The sequence below is a fragment of the Zingiber officinale genome, unplaced genomic scaffold, assembly GCF_018446385.1.
Source record: "Zingiber officinale cultivar Zhangliang unplaced genomic scaffold, Zo_v1.1 ctg83, whole genome shotgun sequence".
NCBI classification, from domain to species: domain Eukaryota; kingdom Viridiplantae; phylum Streptophyta; class Magnoliopsida; order Zingiberales; family Zingiberaceae; genus Zingiber; species Zingiber officinale.
This window is the reverse complement of record NW_024589977.1, coordinates 70,481-94,202: the sequence shown is the minus strand read 5'-3', so window position 1 is coordinate 94,202 and position 23,722 is coordinate 70,481. Positions and strand designations below refer to the sequence as shown.

The 23,722-nt window shown below is 37.3% G+C and overlaps 2 protein-coding genes and 1 pseudogene across 3 annotated transcripts; 2 read left to right on the top strand and 1 right to left on the bottom strand.

Moving 5' to 3' along the window:
- Positions 1-334: 334 nt before the first annotated feature.
- LOC122037806 (casein kinase 1-like protein 2) lies at positions 335-7,210 on the top strand. Of its 2 annotated transcripts, XM_042597254.1 has the most exons (15): positions 335-647; positions 729-844; positions 970-1,010; positions 2,593-2,662; positions 2,741-2,889; positions 3,338-3,433; positions 3,549-3,619; positions 4,960-5,021; positions 5,153-5,216; positions 5,298-5,382; positions 5,469-5,595; positions 5,743-5,825; positions 5,915-5,975; positions 6,275-6,417; positions 6,707-7,210. In XM_042597254.1, exons 2-15 carry the CDS (start codon positions 769-771, stop codon positions 6,974-6,976), a joined length of 1,398 nt encoding a protein of 465 aa, XP_042453188.1. In that variant the 5' UTR covers positions 335-647; positions 729-768; the 3' UTR covers positions 6,977-7,210. The 2 variants fall into 2 exon arrangements, with proteins under 2 accessions (XP_042453188.1, XP_042453187.1); XM_042597253.1 differs by having other exon boundaries at positions 335-844.
- Positions 7,211-8,753: 1,543 nt separating this feature from the next.
- LOC122037800 lies at positions 8,754-14,500 on the top strand (annotated as a pseudogene).
- Positions 14,501-15,976: 1,476 nt separating this feature from the next.
- LOC122037814 (zinc finger protein ZAT2-like) lies at positions 15,977-16,744 on the bottom strand. Its single transcript, XM_042597263.1, has one exon. The coding sequence runs from the start codon at positions 16,736-16,738 to the stop codon at positions 16,004-16,006; it is 735 nt and encodes a 244-aa protein (XP_042453197.1). The 5' UTR covers positions 16,739-16,744; the 3' UTR covers positions 15,977-16,003.
- Between the last annotated feature and the right edge of the window lie 6,978 nt (positions 16,745-23,722).

The window sequence follows — 23,722 nt, the reverse complement described above, 5'->3', positions numbered from 1 at the left end:
AAAAGGGATGGAGGGAGAGAGAGAGGGTGAGAAGACGTGCATTCGAATCATAAAATGATTTCCAATTAAAAATGTAGCTTGGATGCTTAGAAAATGATGATTGACAAGAAAAGATTGGCGAGAGGGGTAAAAAGAAAATTTTATTTTTATTATACGTCATGTGGTATAAATAAATCTATGATACGTCTTTGGATAAATACGTAATTCTACCTATACCTTGACTAAATTGCCATTTTTTTAATTTCAATAAACATTGCGCGCATTTTGATTTTTGTTCTAATTAAAAAAAAACACCATCAGTGTTAGAGCAGGATAAGGCTATCCGGTTCCAACGCGACAACTACGCCCCCCTTCCCTCTCGTTCGTGTTGCCCTGACCGGCAACGTCGCAGAACCGAAAAGTTTTTCCTTTTCCAAGCCAAGCCAGAGAAAGCAATCAATCGAGAGAGCGAGAGAGAGAGAGAGAGCGAGCGAGACGGCAATGGTTTGCGTTGCCTGCTGCCGATGTCCTGATCGGGTCACGCCATCTTAGGATCACGATCCTTTCCTCCCGTTCCTCCCCCACCCGAAAACCCTAATTTTTGAGTGCTTTCCTACCATTTCGTCGCCGCTCTCGTCCATTGAAGGACCACTGACCGCGCGACATCGGTCGGCCCTGGGTTCTCTTTTGTCGGGTGAGAAAGGAGTCTTTTTTAATCTTCTTTTGGTGATTTTGGTTCCCGGGATCAGGAGCTTGAATCGGGCGGGTTGCGTTCGTGGTTGTGGTCGGATGGAGCCTCGTGTTGGGAACAAGTTTCGCCTCGGGCGGAAGATCGGCAGTGGTTCATTTGGCGAGATCTATTTAGGTATTAGCGCTATGTTTCTGGATTTTTTTTCTTCCAATTCTGTTGTGTTTCTTGTGGATTTTTGTTGATAGAATTCTTAAAGTTTACTCGTTCCGGGGTGTTTATAATTGCCGTTTTCTTTGCAGGTACTAATATCCAAACAAATGAGGAAGTCGCAATTAAACTCGTGAGTCTTACCCCTCCGCTTTAATGAGCTTATGCTCTTGGGATGTTCGTTTATTTTTAAACTTTGTGCTGCATTTTGTAATGCATTTTTTCTAAATTTATGTTGCTGCTTGGTTAATTTGTTGATTTTAGCTATTGGTTTGATAGTTATTGTTGATTTCAATCCTCTTCTGATTGTTCCTGGAGTTCCTCTTGTCCTGGTAGATATGGTGGCTATTGGCTTACATATATCATAAATATTCACTCATAAATGCAATTAAGAAATATCCTCTCAATTGCCGTTATTTTACTAGAAATCATGTTATATGAGTAAACAAATTTTTTTGGTTGACCTTTATGGTATCAACTGAACTTGCAATTATACTTTCAAACAGGGCAGGTTTGCATGGCAGACTGCAATTAGTTGTGTGTAAGGTTGTCAGACTCACTTTCTTACATAGATGTGAATGAGGTTCCATGGACTCAATTTCAAGGTTGAAAGCATAGAATCGTAACAATATTAGTTGAAATATCATATTAACCATCAAGTAAATAACATCCATGATCATCATTAACTGAACAAAACCAAAGTTTAAAATTCAAAGTTAGATCTTAAGCAAGCAGCAGACAAGTTCAAACTTAAGTTTAATGTTTTAACTGGACAAAGATGCTACAATAACAAGATTGTGTGTGGAAAAAAAGAATAAACGATGGTCCAATGAGAAGCTGTGGTATGAAGATTTTGGAAGAACTGAAGGAAGAACTAATGAAATGGAGAAAATGGTGAAAATGAGAAGAGAGAATATTTTGGAACAAAGTGCAAGATGATGGGCAGACAAATCTGGAAGTAGTCAAGAGATTAAGAAGATGATGAAAGATGCGAAGAAAAGGTGTCATGATTTGAAGAAGATGACAGAATATGAAATTAGGATTTTTCATTTGGCGTGACAAAATAGTGGGTTCAAAAAAAGGCAACACTTGAATCAATAAGAGCTGACTTAACTCATGAAATTAGACTAACTTTGCGAGTTTATGACTTAGAACTTGAGTCTGTGTGAACTTGTTCTGATTCAGGGTCTAGGATGGATCTGACTTGGGCATTGGTGCCAGGTTGTAACCTTGTATGAGTCCGCTAGGCAATTTGGGAAGTTAACTATGGTTCTGTGGTATTCTTGCTTTAGCCAAGGATTAGAATGTCAAAACAAGATAGTATTTCTAAGTCATTTTCTGACAAAGGGCGAACCTAGTTTACAAGGCAGCACCATGCAGGAAGCAGGCTCAATGTTGGAAACCTTGAATTGTAACTAAATAGCCATTTTGTGAGTTAATCTTTAGTCACTTCTAGTGCGAACTAGTAAACCTTGAGTCAAATTCCCTAAGAACATCTTCTTTCTTAGCACTTTCTTGTCACTCTATTCCGTTGAGAAATGTTTAGTGTTTAACTATGTGAAATCTATAATTATTTTTCATGTTTTAGCAACAACCCGAAATTTACTTAAGTCTTCAGCACTGTTAAAAGTCTTCAGCACTGTTAAAATGTATTGAGTGTAGTTTTAGGGTTTCAATTTATTTTCTCATTGTCATGTGAATTTTCTGTTTGACAGGAGAACGTCAAGACTAAGCATCCTCAGTTGCTTTATGAATCAAAGCTGTATAGGATCCTGCAAGGAGGAAGTAATGAAACATTTGCTTTCATTTGTCTCAAGCTGTTTTCAAGTCATCCTCACTCTTTTTTTCTTATTTCCTTGTCAGCTGGAATTCCTAACGTGAGATGGTTTGGTGTTGAGGGTGATTACAATGTCCTTGTGATGGATTTACTAGGACCAAGTCTTGAAGACCTGTTCAACTTTTGCAGCCGTAAGCTGTCTTTAAAGACTGTTCTGATGCTCGCAGACCAGAAGGTATTCCCTTTATTTATTTTATATTTCTTAATTGACATGATAAGGTTGTAACATTGTTTTCTATTTTTGGAACATGCTTAATTAATCCTTGCAGCTGTCATCAGTATATATTTTTACAATGCTTTTACCAAAAATATGTACTTATGTCTTCAGTTTCTCTCTGTTTATTTGTATTTGTGTGATTGCCATCTGTTTATGGATGCCTATCCTATTTGTGGTCTCCCCCTGTAGGGTCTGCCCTTCATTCCTGACTTAATTTTGTCAAATATGTAACAGTGCCTTTCTAGTGAATTCTCTTATGATAGCTGTTGTTACTGCATTCGAATTAACTTTCACACTTAATGTGCTAGCATGGAAGTGAATTGTTTCCTTATATCAATAATTAACTTTGATCTAAATTCCAAATACCGTGTTCTACTGTCTGACCTGGTTAGGTGTCTCACTTCAGTTAAATCGAGTGGAATTTGTGCATTCAAAGTCCTTCCTCCACCGAGACATTAAACCAGATAATTTTATTATGGGTCTGGGTAGACGAGCTAATCAGGTCTGTATTTTCTTCTTTTATCTATACTACTTGTTTGATTAAATTTTCCTTTTATTTGTACTACTATTAGGTTTATCTTTTTCTCAATAACATTTTTTGTTGAATTTCCTTGTAGGTATATATCATTGATTTTGGCCTTGCCAAGAAGTACAGGGACACTTCAACTCATCAGCATATTCCGTACAGGCAAAGACATACTTTAATTCATGAGATCTTGTTGTTGGTAATTATGTTATTTGGATTCAAATACTGGTATCTGATATGGATATGGATCTGGATCTGTACATTGGACACTTATTTTCTAAAAATGGGGGCATAGATACTTGTCAAAAAATTGTAAAAATGGGGACACTGAGATTCATCAGAAAAGGACCTAAATTTAGGACACAATCATGGGGATATAAGGAATCATAGTATTTTAAATATTAATGTTAATCTAATATCGCTAAAACTAATTTATTAATATAATGTAAGTTAACATATTATGCGGACTATGTCGTCTTGAACTAAGAATGTCTGAAAGATTGAATTCCATCGCTGTAGACTGTGGATAGACCAGATGGTAGATAACACAGTGGAATATGAAATACAGATTGCTAAGCTTCCTAAATGCTGTTTGAAGATTTATTTAGATTCACATGGCAAACCAGTTTGAGCCATACACTTCCTTTTGAACTACAAAGTCAGTTTCTTTTATGAAGTTATGTTTTTAAGATTTAACAATACAAGTGCCACTCATTAGAGGCACCTGCCAAAGGTATTGTGCAAGTATATTGCCAAGTTAAATGGAAAAAAGATAAAAGTATACATTGATGATACAATAGTAAAGAATAAGACAAAGGAGAATACATAATCATGGCTGAATTGTTCTAGAGCCCACTCTCAACTTGGTTGAACTCAGTCTCCTTCAATCAGCTTTTAGTCAATTTTCCAAACTGAGGTTTGAGCTTAGTTGAGTAGTTAGCATATTTGTCTATTTGTTGTGATCTGGCCACAGATATTTTTAATACCCATTTATCATAGAGACTGATGTGAAGTTAATTAAACATGACACATCTTACTTATCATAGTTGTCTTGGTGGTGTTAGTTTTTTTTTTCCTCTCATTTAGATTTGTTATTGGTTTTTCATTTAAAGTGTAGGAGAGACACTATATTGTCCAGTTTTAATTTACTTCTATTTACTTTCCCCATCTTGAAGGGAAGTCTTAGCGCAACGGTAAAGTTGTTGCTTTGTGACCTAAAGGTTATGGGTTCGAATCCTGGAAACAACTTGTTGCAAAAAGCAAGGTAAGACTGCATACAATGGATACTTCATCGGGACCCCGTATGACGGGAGCTTCGTGCACCGGGCTGCCTTTTTATTTTTAGTTTCCCCATCTTCCACAGCCTCTTTTACGTATTATGCTTGGCATACTGTACTGTCTAAACTCTACAATTCTACATTTTAAAATATTTTGGCAGAACAGTGCATCAATGTCAGGTTATAAGTGGCTACTTTATTCATCTCTGTTATTTTCTATTGCAGAGAGAACAAAAATTTAACTGGGACTGCCCGTTATGCAAGTGTGAATACACATCTTGGTATAGGTATAAGAATGGCCTTCCTGTATAACCTAAAACTTATTACAGGAACTTCTCTAATACAGTGCATCAATGGCCATGTTATCTTCTTTGTGGCCATGTTTTTGGTTATCTGACTACTCTTTTCTTCTTATAAGAACAAAGCAGGAGGGATGATTTGGAATCTCTTGGATATGTTCTAATGTACTTCTTGAGAGGAAGGTTGGTCTATTTGGTAGAAACCTTTTACCTCTTATCCATCGTGCAAATTGAAACCTTTGGCTGTTATTGTTTTTTCTCCAGCCTTCCATGGCAAGGTCTAAAAGCAGGAACAAAGAAGCAAAAGTATGAAAGAATTAGTGAAAAAAAAGTCGCCACATCAATTGAGGCAAGCAATAAATCTATGATTACTTTTGAAGTCTCCTGCTCGATTGCCTTAGTTATGATTATGAAATGGTTGTTTTATACTTACAGGCTTTATGCCGGGGATATCCTACAGAGTTTGCATCTTACTTCCATTATTGCCGTTCATTAAGATTTGAGGATAAACCTGATTATGCATATCTTAAGAGATTGTTCCGGGAACTTTTCATTCGGGAAGGTTGACTTTCTTCTCACTTATATCAAATTTCAAGTCTTTGGTTCTATTCACGGATGAAACTATGCTGGATAATTGAAGACTCAGAATTTTTGCTTGAGTATAAATTAGTTTTTTAAAGAGTAAATCACCTTCCTGGTTTCTATGCAGGTTTTCAATTTGATTATGTATTTGATTGGACCATCTTGAAGTATCAGCAATCTCAGATAGCTGGCCCTCCTCCACGTGCAATTGTTAGTCTAAATGCAGATGTTATATGTGCATTCATCTTTCTGTTTCTGAACAAATGGATAACCTTTTTGTTCTATTTTCTACTTCCTAGGGTCCAAGCGCAGGACCTAGCCCTGGCTTGTCTCCTGCTGCCGCCAATGATAGGCAGTCAGGTAATTTCTTACATGTTTGTTTCATAATCCATTGACTGAATATTAACTCTTCGCTAGACAAATCTTTATTCAACTCGATTATTTTCCTTCTTGTTGGCTACTTCTTTAGCTTGTGCAAGTGCATTGGCCAATGTTCATTTAGAAGTCTAAAATACTCTTAGGAATGGCTAACTCTAATTGCATTAGATGAATCAACCACATCCAATTTTTATAATCTACTAGACATGCTAACATGTTGAAACCAATTTATCTAATTTTCATAACTAGGAGGGATAAAACTTGGACAAATTGCATTTTAGGTGGTGAGGAAGGACGGACGGGTGGTTGGTTGGCTGTTGATCCCTCCCGTCGAGGACAAGCATCTCCAGCTGTAAATATTGGCAGCCTATCCAAACAGAAGGCCCCTATGGCGAATGATCCACCTTCCAGTAAAGATGCTATGGTAAGTTATAGATGCCTCAGGATCACTCCTTTTACCCATACACCTATTGTTCCAGTGTTTATTTATATTCATGGTTCTACCTGCAATATCTCGTTGGTTGCTAAACAAATCAGAAATGCCTAATGTTCCTGATGCTTCCTAGTTCCGAACTTGTCTAGAATCAAAATTTTCTTAGTTGTCCTTTTTTTAAAGTTACAGAGTCTTCATATGAACTTATTCATTTATATAGCTTTTTAAGATGTGTGCTCATTCAGTATTTTGCAATTCTTGAACTCAAATGGTGGAGTAGATTTCCAGTTCCGCTTTCATGGGATGGTCAAGTGGATCCTCAAGGCGACCTGCTGTTTCTGGTGGTCGGGATGTGGTAGGGATTGATGTAGATCAATCTCGCACTCGCAATGCAGAGGCGAGCCCAGTGACTTCCCACAAGGTTTCAAGTGCTCAGAGAAATTCTCCAATTATCTCTTCATCTGGAAGGAAACCATCTGCAAATAAGAACTACGACTCCGTGCTGAAAGGCATTGACGCCCTTCATTTCGATACCGAAGAGAAGAACTAGCCATCACCACTGCAATCCTGCCGTGACAACTTCAATTTGTGTGATGTTGCTCTGGAGAATCAAACCCTTAAACTGATGGAACACTTTGCATGAATCTTGACCAAGACAATGAGTTGCGAAGTGTTTTTCCTCCGAAAGATGAAAGCAAGTGATTCAACCAGTGAAGGAAATTTGTTTGTATCGTTGAAGAAATACACTAAAGTTGAAATAAGAATAATTTTGTTTTATTAACCATAGATGTTCCACCATTATGTTTTCGGTATCGTTTTAATTTTCTTATTATTGTCAGAATTTCACATGTTTGATTATGTACTTGAATGTGTCAACATACATTGTGGAGAAGTTGCCACTTATAATTTGGTTTGAATTCATTGATCTTTTCATGAGTCTCCCAATCGTAGGTTATCGTCCTATGCATGATCACTTGGATACCTAGATCGCGCTTACAAACCATTTACTCTCGTGAAAGAACTACGCAAACAACTAAAAAAGCATCAAAGATTTATGTAGTTAGTTAGATCCTAAAGTGTATTAACACAATTAATCTAAACAATTATGATCCTAACAAAAGAATTCATAGAATAGGGCATTCATTCCTTGAACGATCATAACAACGGCGTTAGTTGAGCTTAATAAAAAGCTTAGGTAGGCACAAACTCAATAAACCAACTTATTCAACAAGAGAAAACTAATATTAGAATTTAGGGGGGGGGGGGGGAATTTAACGTCGTTATAAACCCATCCATTATGATGATCAGGAACGAAATTGAACGGGGATGGAACTGGTCTATCTCACCAATCATTAAGTCCGAACCGTTATATACTCGGTAGAATTTATATACATATGGTGTTATGGTATATTCCCTGATTCCGTCCCTGTCCCTCAAATTAGACTACCGTTAAAAAGGAGCGCGGAAGCGGGCGAAGAGAAACGTTGGAAAACCCTACAAGCCCTAACCTAGATCCCTCCCTCTTGCTACTTCCGCATCATTTCCAAACCGCAGAGGCAGGTCGACACTTGATGCACCCTTTCTTGTGGTTGTATTCGCTTCCTTTGATTTCCCGAATCGAGTGTCCTACTGAAATTTTTAGTTTTTTTCTTGTTGGCAATTAAATTTGGTTAATTCGGTCCAATTGAGACTTAAAACTGAGATATTGTTGCTCTTGATGCTTGAACATAAAATACCTCTTAAACTTAAAGGTAAGTTCTATAAAATCGCAGTTAGACCTACTATGTTATATGGAGCTGAATGTTGGGCTATGACTCAAGCACATGAGCATAAGATGAGAGTTGCAGAGATGAGGATGTTAAGGTGGATGTGTGGACATACGAAGATGGACAAAATAAGGAATGAGAGCATTAGAGAGAAAGTCGGAGTTGCATCTATTAAGGACAAACTTCGAGAGACACATTTAAGATGGTACGGACATGTACTTAGACGACCAATAAATGCTCCAGTTAGGTGATGTGAAACTATGATAAACATGCATATCAAACGAGGAAGAGGACGACCAAAAAAGACTTGGTTAGCAATAATAAAACAAGATAAAATTTATTTAAATATAGATGATGATATAATAGGAGATAGGGCTCAATGGCGTAAAAGGATTCATACAGCCGACCCCACCTAATGGGAAAAGACTTGGTTGTTGTATTGTTGCTCTTGATGCTCGCTTATCCAGCTACTTCAAGAGCGCCCCCGCATTCTAAGGGGGTGGTGAAGGTTTTTCCAGTGGGAACAACGGGGGCGGCAAGTGTGCTTCATCCTTGTCTGTGATGAATAGCATCTTCAATGAGACGATACTGGCGGATAAGTTGTCCAAGCTCAATAACACTCAGCAGTGTATCGAGAGTATCCTCCCCGCATTTTGTACCTCTCCTCTCGATTGGAGCAATTTTTAGATGAATCATCTCAACTACTTATTTGGGAAACGATGTCTGTGCATAAAATTTTCTTTTGGAGTGTATTTGCGTTTATTATTTTGCACAATTAAACACAGCAACTGGATGCGATAGCTTGAATCCTTAACTTTCTTTGATCAATAGCTTTGTCACATTGGTGTATTTTCCACCGTAAGAATGCTGAACAGGTTATTCAAACTTGGGACAAGCAATTCCATTGCTCAAAAACAGAGCAGAAAGGTCCTTTCTTGTATCTTGCCAATGACATCTTGCAGAACAGCAAGCGAACTGGAACTGAATTTGTCAGTGAATTCTGGAAGGTTCTTCCTGTAAGAAGAAGAATAGAGAGAGAGGAAGGAATAAGATGAGAATAATAAAATCTATTGTTCATTGATATTTGCCCTAAGGACAATACAATATATAATGTTCAAAAGTACTTGGTCAAATAACTAATTAATAAATAACAGAATTATTCTAAGAATAATTCTGAGAATAATTATAACAGAATTATTAGAATAATTCTGAGAATAATTATAACAGAATTATTAGAATAATTAATCCAAATACTAATATGATTTGATTTGGTAATTTGATCCGGTCAATTTGGATAATTCTGTTATATCTCTTTTACCCCCCGACAAACTCAACGGGAGATCTCTGCGTTGAGTTTGCTTGCTAACTTGTTGAAGCGTTGTCTGGATAGTGGCTTGAACGAGATACCGTAGGTTGCTTTTTCGAATTCCATGAGATAAGATTTCGTCCAAGAAATATTGCATATCCACTAGTAGAGCGTCTATCTTCAGGAGAACTTGCCCAATCCGCATCACTATATGCATGTAAATCTCGAGATGATTGGCGATATAAAAGAAGACCATGTAGAATAGTACCTTTGAGATAGCGAAGTATTCTTTTTACATTATCCCAATTTTGTTCAGTTGGAGCATGCATGAATTGACAAGCACGATTTACCGCAAAAGTAATATCAGGGCGTGTGATAGTAACATATTGTAAGGCCCCAACAATACTTCGATAAATTTGTGGATCAGATAGAGCAGGAGAGGATGAAGTTGGAGAGTTGTTTATAGCAATTGGTGTAGAGACCGGACGTGCTCCATTCATTTTGGCTTTTTGAAGAAGTCCAGTAATGTATTTGCTCTGAGAGAGAAGATAGTCATCCTCATGTGGAATAAGCTCAATACCAAGAAAAAAACGAGCAATACCCAAATCTCTAGTAGGAAATTCTTGATTGAGAAGACTTAATAAAGTTGTGATACCCTTGTGATCATTGCCGGTTATCAGAATGTCATCCACATAAATAAGAAAAAATATCATATTTTCATCATTATATTTGTGAAATAGAGACGAGTCAATCTTTGATCCAGAAAATCCTTGAGCTTGTAACCATTTAGATAGTCGATGAAACCATGCACGAGGAGCTTGTCGAAGACCATATAAGGATTTCTTGAGTTGGCAAACATGAGATGGAAATTGTGGATGAATAAAACCAGGTGGTTGCTCCATAAATATAGTTTCCTCAAGATGACCATGGAGAAATGCATTTGAAATATCCAATTGTCGTACAAGCCAATTAGAACTAACAGCTATTGATAATAATAGTCTGACAGATGTTGATGGCTGGGCTGAAAGTGTCATTAAAGTCAATACCTGGCTGTTGACTAAATCCTTTAGCTACAAGTCGAGCTTTATATCTTTCAAGAGAACCATCAGCTCGATGCTTAAGACGGAATACCCATTTAGAGCCCACAACATTCATTGAGGGAGTGCGCAGAACTAGAGTCCATGTTCCATTGTGAAGAAGTGCATCAAATTCTGTAGCCATTGCACTACGCCAGTTTGGATCCTTGTTTGCTTGTGTAAAACAGGTTGGTTCAATAGATTTGGAAGAAACCACTAGAGCTCGTGGAAGGGGATATCGAGTTGCATTTGGTGGGCAACGCTCATAAATATCACTAATGGGAAGCATGCGACGAGGAGCATTATCATCTGAATCACTTGTTGATGACGACGAGGAAGTAGGCTGACATGGTGATGTAGATGACGGACTTGCATTATCCGAGGAACCAGAGAGCATATTATCTTCGATCGGCGAGACTTCTAAGATTGGAGCAGCAACCGGAGGTGATTATGATGGTATAGGAGAGTTATTAGAGAGCTCCGGAGCAAGACCTAGAATTCCATCACTTCTGATAATATTAGGTGGCATTAAGAAGGTGCCACTTGTATCTGGAGGAGAGATTGAAGAAGCTACCGAAAAAGGGAATAAAGACTCATCAAAAGTAACATGTCGTGAAATATAAATTCGTCCTGTTGGTATATGCAAGCAACGATAACCATGGTGCAAATTGCTATAACCAAGAAAAACACATTGTAGTGAACGAGAGTCAAATTTGTGTTTAGAATAGGGGCGTAACCATGGATAACATGCGCAACCAAAAATTCGAAGGAAAGTGTAATCAGGGGTTTGATTATAAAGTTTTTCAAAAGGACATTTATGATTGAGCAATGGTGTAGGAAGTCGATTTATGAGATATACTGCAGTGCTAACAGCTTCATCCCAAAATTTACGCGGAACTGATGCATGATGAATAAGAGCTAAGGCAGTTTCAATTATATGTCTATGTTTTCTCTCAGCAGAGCCATTTTGTTCTGGAGTGTGAGGACAAGAAACTCGATGAACAATTCCACAAGAGACAAAATGACGATGGAGAGCTTGATATTCGCCTCCCCAATCAGAATGAAAAGAGAGTATTTTACGATTAAAAGATCGTTCAACTTGAATTTGAAAATTACAAAATATATCAAATAAATCAGATTTCCTTCTCATAGGATAAAGCCAAGTATATTTACTAAAATGATCAATGAATGTAACATAATATTGGAAACCTTGATTAGACAAAATAGGTGCAGGACCCCAAACATCAGAATGAATTATCTCAAGTGGAAAATTAGAAACATGATCAGATAAAGAGAAAGGTAGCTTATGACTTTTAGATTCCATGCAGGCCCTACATGAATAAGATGGAGAGGAGGTAATAGAAGTAGGTAAACCATACCTATTGATGATTGACTGAACAATACGAAGGGAAGGATGACCAAGTCGAGCATGCCAAGCTGGTTTATTTGTGCGTTCACCAACAAAAGCTTTGATTGAAGAACTCTGAAGACAATAGAGGCCATTTTTTATTCTCCCATAAAACATAATAGCATTTGTTCCTCTATCCTTTATAAGATAATGATTATGATGAAATTCAAAAATGACATTGTTATCAAGACAAAACTGGCGTGTAGAAAGTAAATTTTTAGTGATAGATGGAACATGAAAGACATTGCGCATGTGAAAAGTTCGATTAGATAAATGAACATATGTGTTTCCAAGATTAGCAATTTGCAAACCTGAACCATCGCCTACTTGCACCGTATCTGAGCCATAATATGGCATTACGTCTGTAAGGATATTATAATCTGATGTGACATGATGAGTAGCTCCAGTGTCAATATACCAATCAGTAGATGAGAACTCTGGGTTTTTACCACAAGTAGGCACAGAAGAAAGAACTTTAGGATATACTTGTGAAATAGATGGTTGTCTTGAGGCTATAGGACCACCAATGAAATTTGAATCAAATGGACTAGGACATTGAATACCAAAATGTCCAATTCCAAAACAAATTTGACATTTTACCCTAGACCAATCAAGTCTTTTAGGGCATATATTTCCAGTATGACCGACGATGTGACAAATTTGACATCGATCTGGACTTTGCTTTTGTCCTCTTTGATGTCGTCGAGTATTTGACATCTAAAGTAAAAAATAACTTGTCTGGTGGTAGTGGAAAAAAAAAAGAGATTAAGGAAGAGGAAAGAGAAGCAAAGGGGTTGGCAGCGGAAGAAAATAAGTATTTTTCGTTTGTTCTGAAAAATAGAGAAGAATAAGAAAATTAAAACACGTAGGAGAAAATAAGAGGCTCGAGGGAAAAATTTAAAAATTCGCCGTTTATACGATCTCCGCCTCAAGAAGTTGAGGGAAGATAAAAAAAGAGAGATGGCTCTGATACCATGTAAGAAGAAGAATAGAGAGAGAGGAAGGAATAAGATGAGAATAATAAAATCTATTGTTCATTGATATTTGCCCTAAGGACAATACAATATATAATGTTCAAAAGTACTTGGTCAAATAACTAATTAATAAATAACAGAATTATTCTAAGAATAATTCTGAGAATAATTATAACAGAATTATTAGAATAATTCTGAGAATAATTATAACAGAATTATTAGAATAATTAATCCAAATACTAATATGATTTGATTTGGTAATTTGATCCGGTCAATTTGGATAATTCTGTTATATCTCTTTTACTTCCATCTGCACATAAGGATGTACTTGAGAATGGTGATGAATATAGAAAGAATGTCGTCTCCCCCGACTGCTATGTTATTTGTCATGTATTTGATACTTTTTTCTTTTCAATTTCAAATGTTTGAGATCTCCATCGTGGACTGAGATTTGAGACTAAAATATGGTTCTTTCGTATTTGGGACACTGTTATTGTCATGTTGAAAGTGATGTCCGAAGCATAGACCAATACTATAAGAAAAGAACTCTTTGCACATATGTTTGAAATCCATGGTTAAGTTTAGCTAGTCAAAGTGCAGGTAAATGATCTGCATGATTCCTTGAATTTCATGAAATTTTCGAAAGAACATCTCGATGTACAGTCATTAGTCACCATATTTTACTTGAAAAGGTGCATGCTTCCAACTTCTGCTCTGATCAAAAGAATTGCAAAACGGCAGCTAGCACAATCCACGGTAGAGGAGGCTGCCAACATGCGGCGGCAACTCAACAACGAGCCAGTCTTGATGCCAACAAAACCACAAACTGAACATCCAAAGCCAGAGAAATGGTCCATCAGCTATAGCTCGGAAAAAGACTGCTGAGGTTGCCGATAAGCTTGCAGCTTCCACTCATTCCCAGCAAATAATGACCTCAGTTCTTTCCACCTTCGCTGCCGAAGCAACAAATAATGTAGATCCGGCCACATCGACTAACTTACCTAATTCTCATTCTGCAGTCGCCCCAGATAGGAGGATGATAACTGAAAATCCCATGCCCATTTCTGATACCTCCACAACTTCCTTGATACCCTTTCAGCCCATTGTTGTCTCCACGCCGCATCAGCAAGCAGTCTTGATGCTGTTGGGTCCTGTGCAAGTAGGGGTGAGCATTCGGTTAATTCGGTCCATAAATTAACCGAATTAATTAAAAATCGATTTAATATTGACTAACTGAATCAAATGACAATCAGTCAGCGCCCCAGACCCAGTACATGTACCCAGTACCGATGCAACCGTACCTTCAGCCTACCGGTGGTTTAATGATCGGTCTACCACAATCCTACAATACCATACCTCCGCCACAGATGATTAATCTTGCTAGACCATCAGCCTTGCTACAGCAGCAACAACAGCTAGCCCATGGCAATGATACAACAACAGATGCCTCCCCCGCCGGCACCACTGGCCATGTATCAGCCTATGCCCACAAACCAACCACCACCTCAATTCACCTTTCAACAACCAGTGCCCTCGAATTATAGGCCACTGCAAGCAGCACCTGGAATGACATTTTACCAATAGATGCTGAAACCCTTGTGATGTACTCTCTTCCAACCATAACACCGAGTTATTGAACCTAAATGTGATCCAAGAAAATGTTTTCCTTGGCGATAAATTTATTCCAGAATAGAATGTTTTTACAGGTTACAAGTTGCATAGCATTTCGATATCTCAAGATTGGCGCGCAAGGCTGCAGGAACATCCTTCTCACGGCTATTGTAAGACTACACTTCAAGACTTGCTAAGATTTTCACCTCCTCGACATCAAACTTATTCCTCGAGAAGTCGGGAAAGTGTTTCTCCCATTTCTGGCAACTCCTTTGGAGATCACAATTGAATCACCAAACAAAATCACAAAACCAGTTCACCCAATGTTGTCATGCATTCTTTTTTCTATGGGTTAATTCAATTCTGCCGGTACAGACGGTGCTCTGCAACTCCCATTGGGTAGTTCAGATCCTCTGTCCTCATTTTTCTCTGTTTCCATGTCTCACGGTCGATCGGACGGATTAGATTAAATCTCAAGGTATCATGGCATCTTTAAAATATGTACAGTATCCTTGTGATTTACAAATCATCCTTGAGATTTAATCTGATCCGTCCGATCGACAGTAAGACACGGGGACAGAGAGAAATGGAGACAGAGGATTTGAACTACCCATCATTGGGATGGTGGAATCCACTCGGGGTCAGTGGGGCCCATCGCCTAAATGTGAGAGGTGAGTGCAAATTTTGCTCTTCTATGCCTGCAAGTAGACTGTGTAACAATATCTTACTATTTTATTATAAATCTTCCCCTTTTACTAACTAATTTTGATGAAGCCTAAAATGTATTTACGTTAATGTCTTTTTTTCTATTTACACTAAAAATAATTCCAAGGTTTATTAATAATTCCATAAACGAAACAATCAGTGATCTAGAGTTCGAGACTTAGCTATAGCGTATTATTATAAATTTTTCTCATAATTAATTTTCTCTGGTTGTTTTATATAAAAACAACTGACAACACTATGATCAAAGCGCTTCTATAAATATTTTAGACCGACGATGTTAAAAAATATATATTTTTTAATTTTTTTACTAAGACAAGTATAATATTAAATTAAAATAATTTTTTACATAGGGAAGCTCATTGTTGGAATTCTCTAGCGTCACTATTGTGAGTCTGACGAATCTTACCCAAATAATTAATTCTTGGTTTATAAGGGTGATACTAAAAAATCCAAATAATTCAGATTTTCAAAGATCCAAATAATTTATATATTATTATATTATACACGTAACACGTGTGCACAATCGCACAATCACACTAGTATCTATAATAATTAAATGAAACACACAGATTTCATTTTCAATTTTCTGTTCATTTGTGGATGAATTTTAAAAATATTATTCATGATTAAAATATTCTGCTAAATTATAAATTTGGAGTTCTAAAGCCCAAAAATTTGCTACACCATACGATAACAGTATTGTTCTTCTGTCATTCCAGGCTGGGCTCCAGGTTGAGGTCCAGGTCCATCATCACCACGCGATGCTTCTTCCTCACTGCCTCCTCGCTCTCCGAACACGAAGCAGAAGCTCGGTTGCTCCCCATCTCATCGGCTTCGCATGACCGAGTCGACGGCGACGCGGCTGGATCATGAGCCTGCTGGATCGAGAGTTCCTTGAAGTGCCGTCTCTGGTGGCCGCCGAGAGCCTGCCCGCTCGTGAAGCTCACGTCGCAGAATCTGCACTTGTGCTCTGTGATCGCCGATTTCCTCGTGGCTGCTTCCTTGTCTGCTTCTTCACCGTTACTGGTCGTCTTGTCCTTGTTATGGCTCGCCGTGTGCCCGCCGAGCGCTTGGTGGGAAGAGAAGACCCTGAAACAGAGGCTGCATGGGTAGGTCCTCTCCCCTGCGGCAGATGCGCCGGCGGAATTTTGTTCAGGTCTGAGCTTTTTGATCCCCTGGTGACTTGGCTGACTCGACGACGCCGCGTGTTGCTCCGATTCGAGCTCGTCCGGACCAGCAAGATCGGATCTTGGAGAAGAGAGAAGCAGCATGCCGGCGACGACTTCAGGGTCGACGTAGTCGTCGATTTGGAACGCCAGCGGCCGGTTCACGCCTCGGTAATCTCGCTCCGGGTGGCACCGGAGGTGGCCGTACAGAGACTTGTTCGACGGGAAGCTCTTCCCGCACTCGGGGCAGGTTGGGATTGGGCTCCTGCCATCCGGCATGATCCGAGCTCCAGCCAATACCTGCGGAAGCACACAAGACATAGAAGCATGCAAAGCATTTACATCTCGGCGAACAGCGAGGTGCGATCAAAAGAACTGGACAAAAATCGCAACCTTTTGAGCTCGCCGAAAGGAGAAGCGGCCGAGAAGAAGAATGCCGACCGATTGCACGCACCAAAAGGCAAGAAGAGGAAATCGAAAAAACCCAAAAAAAAAAAAAACAATTTTTTCAAGGAATTGAATGCAAAAGGCAGGAGTTTTGAGAAATTCAGGCGACGAAATCTCGGCGGAAACGAAAACAGAGTGGGCGGCGATGAGAAGGAAACCTAAAGGCGGCTGAGTCGACGCCGAGATCGACGAGGAGAAGAGAAGGAGCGATTGCTTCGCTCGCCATCGCCTGCGGTTTTGGCAGCGAAGCTGTCGCAAGAACAGCAAGCAATGAACAGCAGGCCGTTGGATGGGAGGCGTGTGAGATCGCCTACCGTTGATTGCAATCGGCTCGCAAAAGGCAAGTTTCTTAATCCTTCTTTCTTAATATGAAATATTTAATGCATTTTCATCTTTAGTTAGGGAATAAAATTATAACTATGCTAATTGGAATAATGAAATGCACTAATTAAGATTATGAAAATCATCTTTGGAAAACGAAAATGATTAGAATGTTAGTGTGCTAAATCTACATATTTTTTATAAATACAATAAATGAGAATAATTATGACTAATAAAACTTGATACAATGAACATTACTATTACTAATGTGCTTATATTAGAACTAAGTAATCGTTTAAATATTTTTTTTTAAATGAGCCTGTTAAAATATTTATATATTAATTATAGGTGAAGAAAGTTCAAATATCTTAATATCTTATAATTTCACCTTATATTTATTTGTTGAATTGTTAAAATGTTTTTTTAATAATTTTTTCTATATTTTAGGCTTCTTGTCAATTTATTAGTTGAATTTGCGATCGATTAAATTTTGAAGTCCAAATTATAAGGGGCTAAATATCACTATATTCCAAAACTATTCAAATTAAGTTGCTAACCATTCGCAAATTCTTCTCAAAGAAGTATGCATCGAGAAAAAAATCTTGACCTAAAGATAGTACATGGAATCCTCTAAGATCATTTTACCTTGAAGGAAAAAAGTTGAAAAATAAGTGAATGCAAATACAAGAATATCTCTATCTTTTAAAGAAAATTAATCCTAATGACTAGGGGTGTAAATGAATCAAATCGCTCGCAAGCTATTCGAAGCTCGATTCGATAAAAGCTCGTTTGAGCTCGTTTAATGATACTCGTTAAGATAAACAAACCAAGTTCAAGCTTCGCAATATTCGGCTCGTTAGCTCGTGAACACATTCGTTAAGTTCATTAAGCAACTTTTAAATAAAAAAATAATAGTTTTGTTATTGAATTTATAGATTTTACACTTTACTCATGAAAAATATAGACAAATATATTAAATTTATTTATTAGAAAAAAATTATAAATTTTAATAACAATATTATAATTTTCTCTAAATATATAATTTAGTTTTTAATGAATATTTAAATTTATGATTTATATTTATTAAGTTCGTTTAGGCTCGATAAAAGCTCGAATAAGCTCGTAAGCCATGAATATATTCGTTAAATAAAGTTCGAGCTCGGGTCGATTATAAACGAGCCAAGCTCAAACATTCAAGAGTTCGGCTCGGCTCGGCTCAATTACATCTCTACTAATGACTTAAAAAGATGTGAGTCTAAATAGAAAGGTTATAAATCCTTATATAAGAAGATTAAATCCTAATAGGCCGTTCTCAATCCTTATATATGAAGAAGAAAGGGGTGGATCTAAAGAAGTAAAAGACAAACTCAAATGGTAAAAACCTAAGCCCTTAACAAGAGGAGCTTTTGGGTCTTAAAAGACAAACCTAAATATAAAAATTGACTCTTATCCTTTCAAAAAGAAAGAGATGAGCATATGGAGACCTAAATTGAAAAGTTTTAAATTGTAACATTTTAAGGAGAAAAATATGAGCCTAGGTCAACACTATAAATATAAAGATCCTAAATCCTTTTTTATTAAAAGGAAAAGTGAAAAAAAAAAATTGAAGCTTGTGGACTTAGATCGAAAGGTCTTAGTTTTTTACCCATCATTAGGGGTGTAAATTAGTCTAACCAAACTAAGCTTAGTTGTGTTCAAATTTTGTTTATTAAAAACCTTAACAAGCTCAAACTAAGTTCAGGCTTGTTGATGAACATTATTCAACTTTTTAATGGAGTTCAATTATCTATTATTCTTATAATTTATGTTAAATTTTGTTATCTATTTATGAAATTTATACTATTTATTTAATTTTAACATATTATGAATACTAAATTTGAAATGAATATAAAAAATCTATAAAATATTATTTTTGATAATTAAATTTTATATAAGTTAATAATTAAATTTATTCATAAATCACTTGAATACTGTTCTTGAATATTAACGAACCAAATTCATGGGTGTTGGCCTTGGGGCGGGTTGTGGGGGGCACTGGGGGCGAGTATATTCGTCTTTTTTTGTCACAAATCTTGCCACAATTGAATATTAACGAACCAAATTCATGGGTGTTCAACTTGTTTATTTTAGATATTCTTTTACGATTAAATAAATATAAATAAATTTTTATCGAATTGAACATTAAATTTATTTATGAATAATAGTGTCTGAAATTTTTTATTAGGAGAAAAAGACAAGTAAGGATTATAAAATGTTAAAAATGGCATTATCTAACTAGAAGGGTTGAATGCATTCAAATTGTTTGATTCCTTGCAAACAACTAGGCTCAAACATAATATAAATATAAGGGTGTAAAATATACTAAAAAATAAAAACTAATTAATCATAATGCAAAATATAATGTTGTTCCAACACCTTGCTCCTATTTCATGTCTACAATGTAGCAAACTGTTCTACTAGAGTTTTTTTTTTTAACAAATAATCTCAATTTCAATTTAATAGTATATTCTACGACGGAACAGCCATCATCGTGAAACAAACCTTAACCTAGAACTCACAAGGCTTTACAATCATACACATTACCCATGGAAATAAATATATGTATAACAAAACCTTCTTTTTAAAAGGCATAAAAGATGAACTACCTAATCAATATATTGATTATCCTCCCCAATAATAGCCTCGATGTGGTAGCATCCCTTTAAATCTACTAATCTACTCTATAAATGATTTTTAAATTAGACGGTGAAGTAAACTTTTCTATAAAAGAAGTTACTTGATCCTTTTCATGGCTGCCCTTATTTTATTAATTCGCTAAAATGCATATTTTCTTATGTTAATTTCTTGGGCACAAGTCAAAGGGTTTTTTTCCCTTCAAATCGGGATGCTCCTCTTTAATTTTTTTTTATTCACATTATTATCATCCACTTAAATTTGGGTATAGGTAACAATTATAATTTCATAACTACTACAACACATACGAGACCAAATCTTCTAGTCCATATTTTTATGAACTAATTGTAGGATCGAAAAGAATTTAGATATCTCCACAATGACATGATATTGTCCACTTTGGGCCTAAGTCCTCATGGTTTTGCTCTTGGGCTCTACCAAAAAGGCCTCATGCCAATGGAGATATCTTTTCTCTTATAAACTCATGATCTTTCCCATGTGTTTCCAATATGGGACTATGTTTGCAACCTTGCAACCCCAACAATCCCCCCCCTCAAACAAAGGACCATAGACTTCCCACGTCTGATCCTCGACCCACTAGGTCTTCCTGCCCCTCGGTCTACCCGACCTACTAGGACTTCCTTGCCTAGCCGCAACTAGGACTTCCTGCCCCTCGGTCCACCCGACCTACTAGGACTTCCTGCCTGGTGTCTGGTCCTCTTGATCCGAACATAGGAGCCCCCACTTTCTTTGTTCGAGGTCAATATTGTACTCACATGGTTCAATCAGACCATAGCTCTTGTGCACAGTCGGCGGTTAAACCTTCTGGCAGTCCGGGCTCTAATACTAGGGATGACAATTTTCCCCGCGGGTTTGGGGCCCCGTGGAAAAAACCCGAAATGGGGATGGGGCGGGTATGGGAATACTATCCCCATCCCCGAACCCGCCCCGAATATTATTATTATTAATATTAATAAATAATAATATGATTTTTTAAAAAAATATTAATAATAGTGTTAACATTAATCTATTGGCTTCAAATAGACAACAAGATCTGTGAGGTCTGTATGTATTTCATGATTTACCTGAGCTATTATTCGGAATCATGTCTTCTGTATTTCCCTGTTTGCCATCATTGCAGGAAATCGAGCTGAATAAGACTAGTTGGAATGCACTGTTTGAGCCTTACCTTTTCTTTGAGACATACAAAAATTATCTCCAGGTTGACATTGTTGCTGCCGATAGATCATGGAGATGGGGCGGGGATGGGGAATCCCCGAACCCGAAAAATTGAAAACGGGGCGGGGATGGGAATGGCAAACCCGCCCCCGCCCCGCCCCATTGTCATCCCTATCTAATACCAATTGTAGGATCGAAAAGAATTTAGATATCTCCACAATGACATGATATTGTCCACTTTGGGCCTAAGTCCTCATGGTTTTGCTCTTGGACTCTACCCAAAAGGCCTCATGCCAATGGAGATATCTTTTCTCTTATAAACTCATGATCTTTCCCATGTGTTTCCAATATGGGACTATGTTTGCAACCTTGCAACTCCAACACTAATGATATGTTTACTCTAAAGTGTGGATGAGGAAAAGAAAGGAATCAACGATAGAAAGTTATCTTTGGAGGAAGAGAAAAGAAAGGGTGAAGAAATCTTTTCCTTTGCACACTTGTTTACCTTGATAGAGGAAGGTGAATACTTGTGATGTAATTTTGTAAATAAAAAAGGGTGCATGCGTCATTTTTTTGGTACATAGTGTAATTTTGTGAGTTAAAAAGACTACATGCGTCATTTTTTTTTGTATATGATGTAATTTTGTGAATGCAAAAGGGGTACATGCGTCATTTTTTTTCCATCCGCTGCTTTCCGTCCGATTTTGAGGTGATCGATTTTGGCTCCAAAATTATCCGCTGATGGATTGCGTTACTTTTCCTTCGGAAAATTTTAATGAAGTAAACAACGGAAACTTTTCCACCGTGGAAACTTTTCCTTAATTTTGCTTTCCACTCTCCCAAGTAAACAGAGCCTAAGAGATGGACCACATGGATTGCGGCCGAATCGTGACAGTGATTTGACCACAATTGATTATGATCCTTCCTTGGGTTGACTATCCCTGTAGGTTATAGTTTAAGTCGGGGCGGGTGATTGGAGGCCGCCCGAAGACTAGCAGCGGCGTTCAAGTGGCCTCCGACCACTCGTCCCTACCCAAACTATAACCTGGAGGATAGTGAACCCAAGAAGAGATCGCAATCAATTGTGGTCAGATCGCCATCACGATCTGACCGCAATTCCATGTGGTCCATCCCCTGGTTCATAAAAATGTGGACCAGAAGATCTCCCCCAACGCATATTTATTCAAAAATATTCATATTATAACAACTACGATTTGGTAACTCTTAGAACTTGAATCTAATCTTGTTTACCTACTATTTACATTGTAACAATTACAAAACTGTAACTGTTATAATGCAAATTCAATCTGTTCACCTAACATTCACATTATAACAATTATAAAATTATAATTGTTACAACATATTTAGTAGCTACAATTTCGTAACTGCTATAATACATCCGACCGATTTAAAATTTAAACGAGATATAAATCGAATTATTGGTCGGATGCGAGTGGCCGACCAAGCCTCAAATCTCGAGCGTGGATCCTCTTACGTGTAGGCAGTGTGCATGACGTAGCAAGAACTTGGCTGACCGGGCCTTTTGATCAAGCATACTTCATGTCCGAACTTATGACACGCGGACCATGCTTAAGTATTGATTGCCTTGACCAACTGCTCCAGTCGATCGGACATACAGCCCGATCAGACATATGGTGTCTGCAGGACAAACGAAGGAGTCGAGTGAAGACCAAGTTACTTATTATGTGGTACAAGACCAAGCCGACGATCCTCTGGAATGGTGGTTGGTCGGCTCCTTGTGGGCTCCAAAGCTCAATGACATCGTATTCTTTTTTGAAAGTTTGTGCCAAGAAGGACAAGGAATATCCTGTAGATAAATTGCGCCTTAGAAGTTTTCAACCTGTCAAATCACAGAGATTTGTAGGTGTATTTAAGGAAATGTGTCAGAATCACTTTATAGTCGGTCCTTTCTTAAGAATGCTTTGGAATGCTTGTATAGACATAACAATAATACTATAAAAAAGAGTCTCTAAACGAAGGTATGCGATACTCTATAATTCAACATGCTCATTTGTTACTATTCGACTTTACTATTTTCTCTCCACAAATCGATTACTGATTTGAGCGTCGGAGGACCAACGCCGGAAACCTCTTCCCTGACCCGATACTAACGCTCTCTATATTTCACAGGACAATGTGAAGTCTTCACTTGGTCAACAGTAAAGACACATTTCCAACCAACCACTTTCACTATTTTTAAACAAGATTATTGATAAAATTCAAAATTAAGTTACATTAATACCTTCTTCGTTTCTTTTCGCATCAAAAACAATTTCAAACCCTTTTAATAATTTCAACTTTTTTTCTTCTCAAATCACATGCATAACATAATTTCTACTATATACATTATTTTTTCATATCACCCCAATCTTAATCGACTTTTTATCATTTTCTCCTCTCCTATCTCTTTGCAATATTTACTATAACTTTCTCCTTATTATTTTTATATCACAATATATCACTCTATCTATTTCGACTCTTCTGCATATAAATACAACCACATCACTCTATCTATATCTCATTGATTCTTTAAAAGTAATTATAGACACATCTATCCATCTTTATATCTCATCTTGTCTGGAGATGCATATTATCAATGACACGTTTCTTTGTACTAAACTA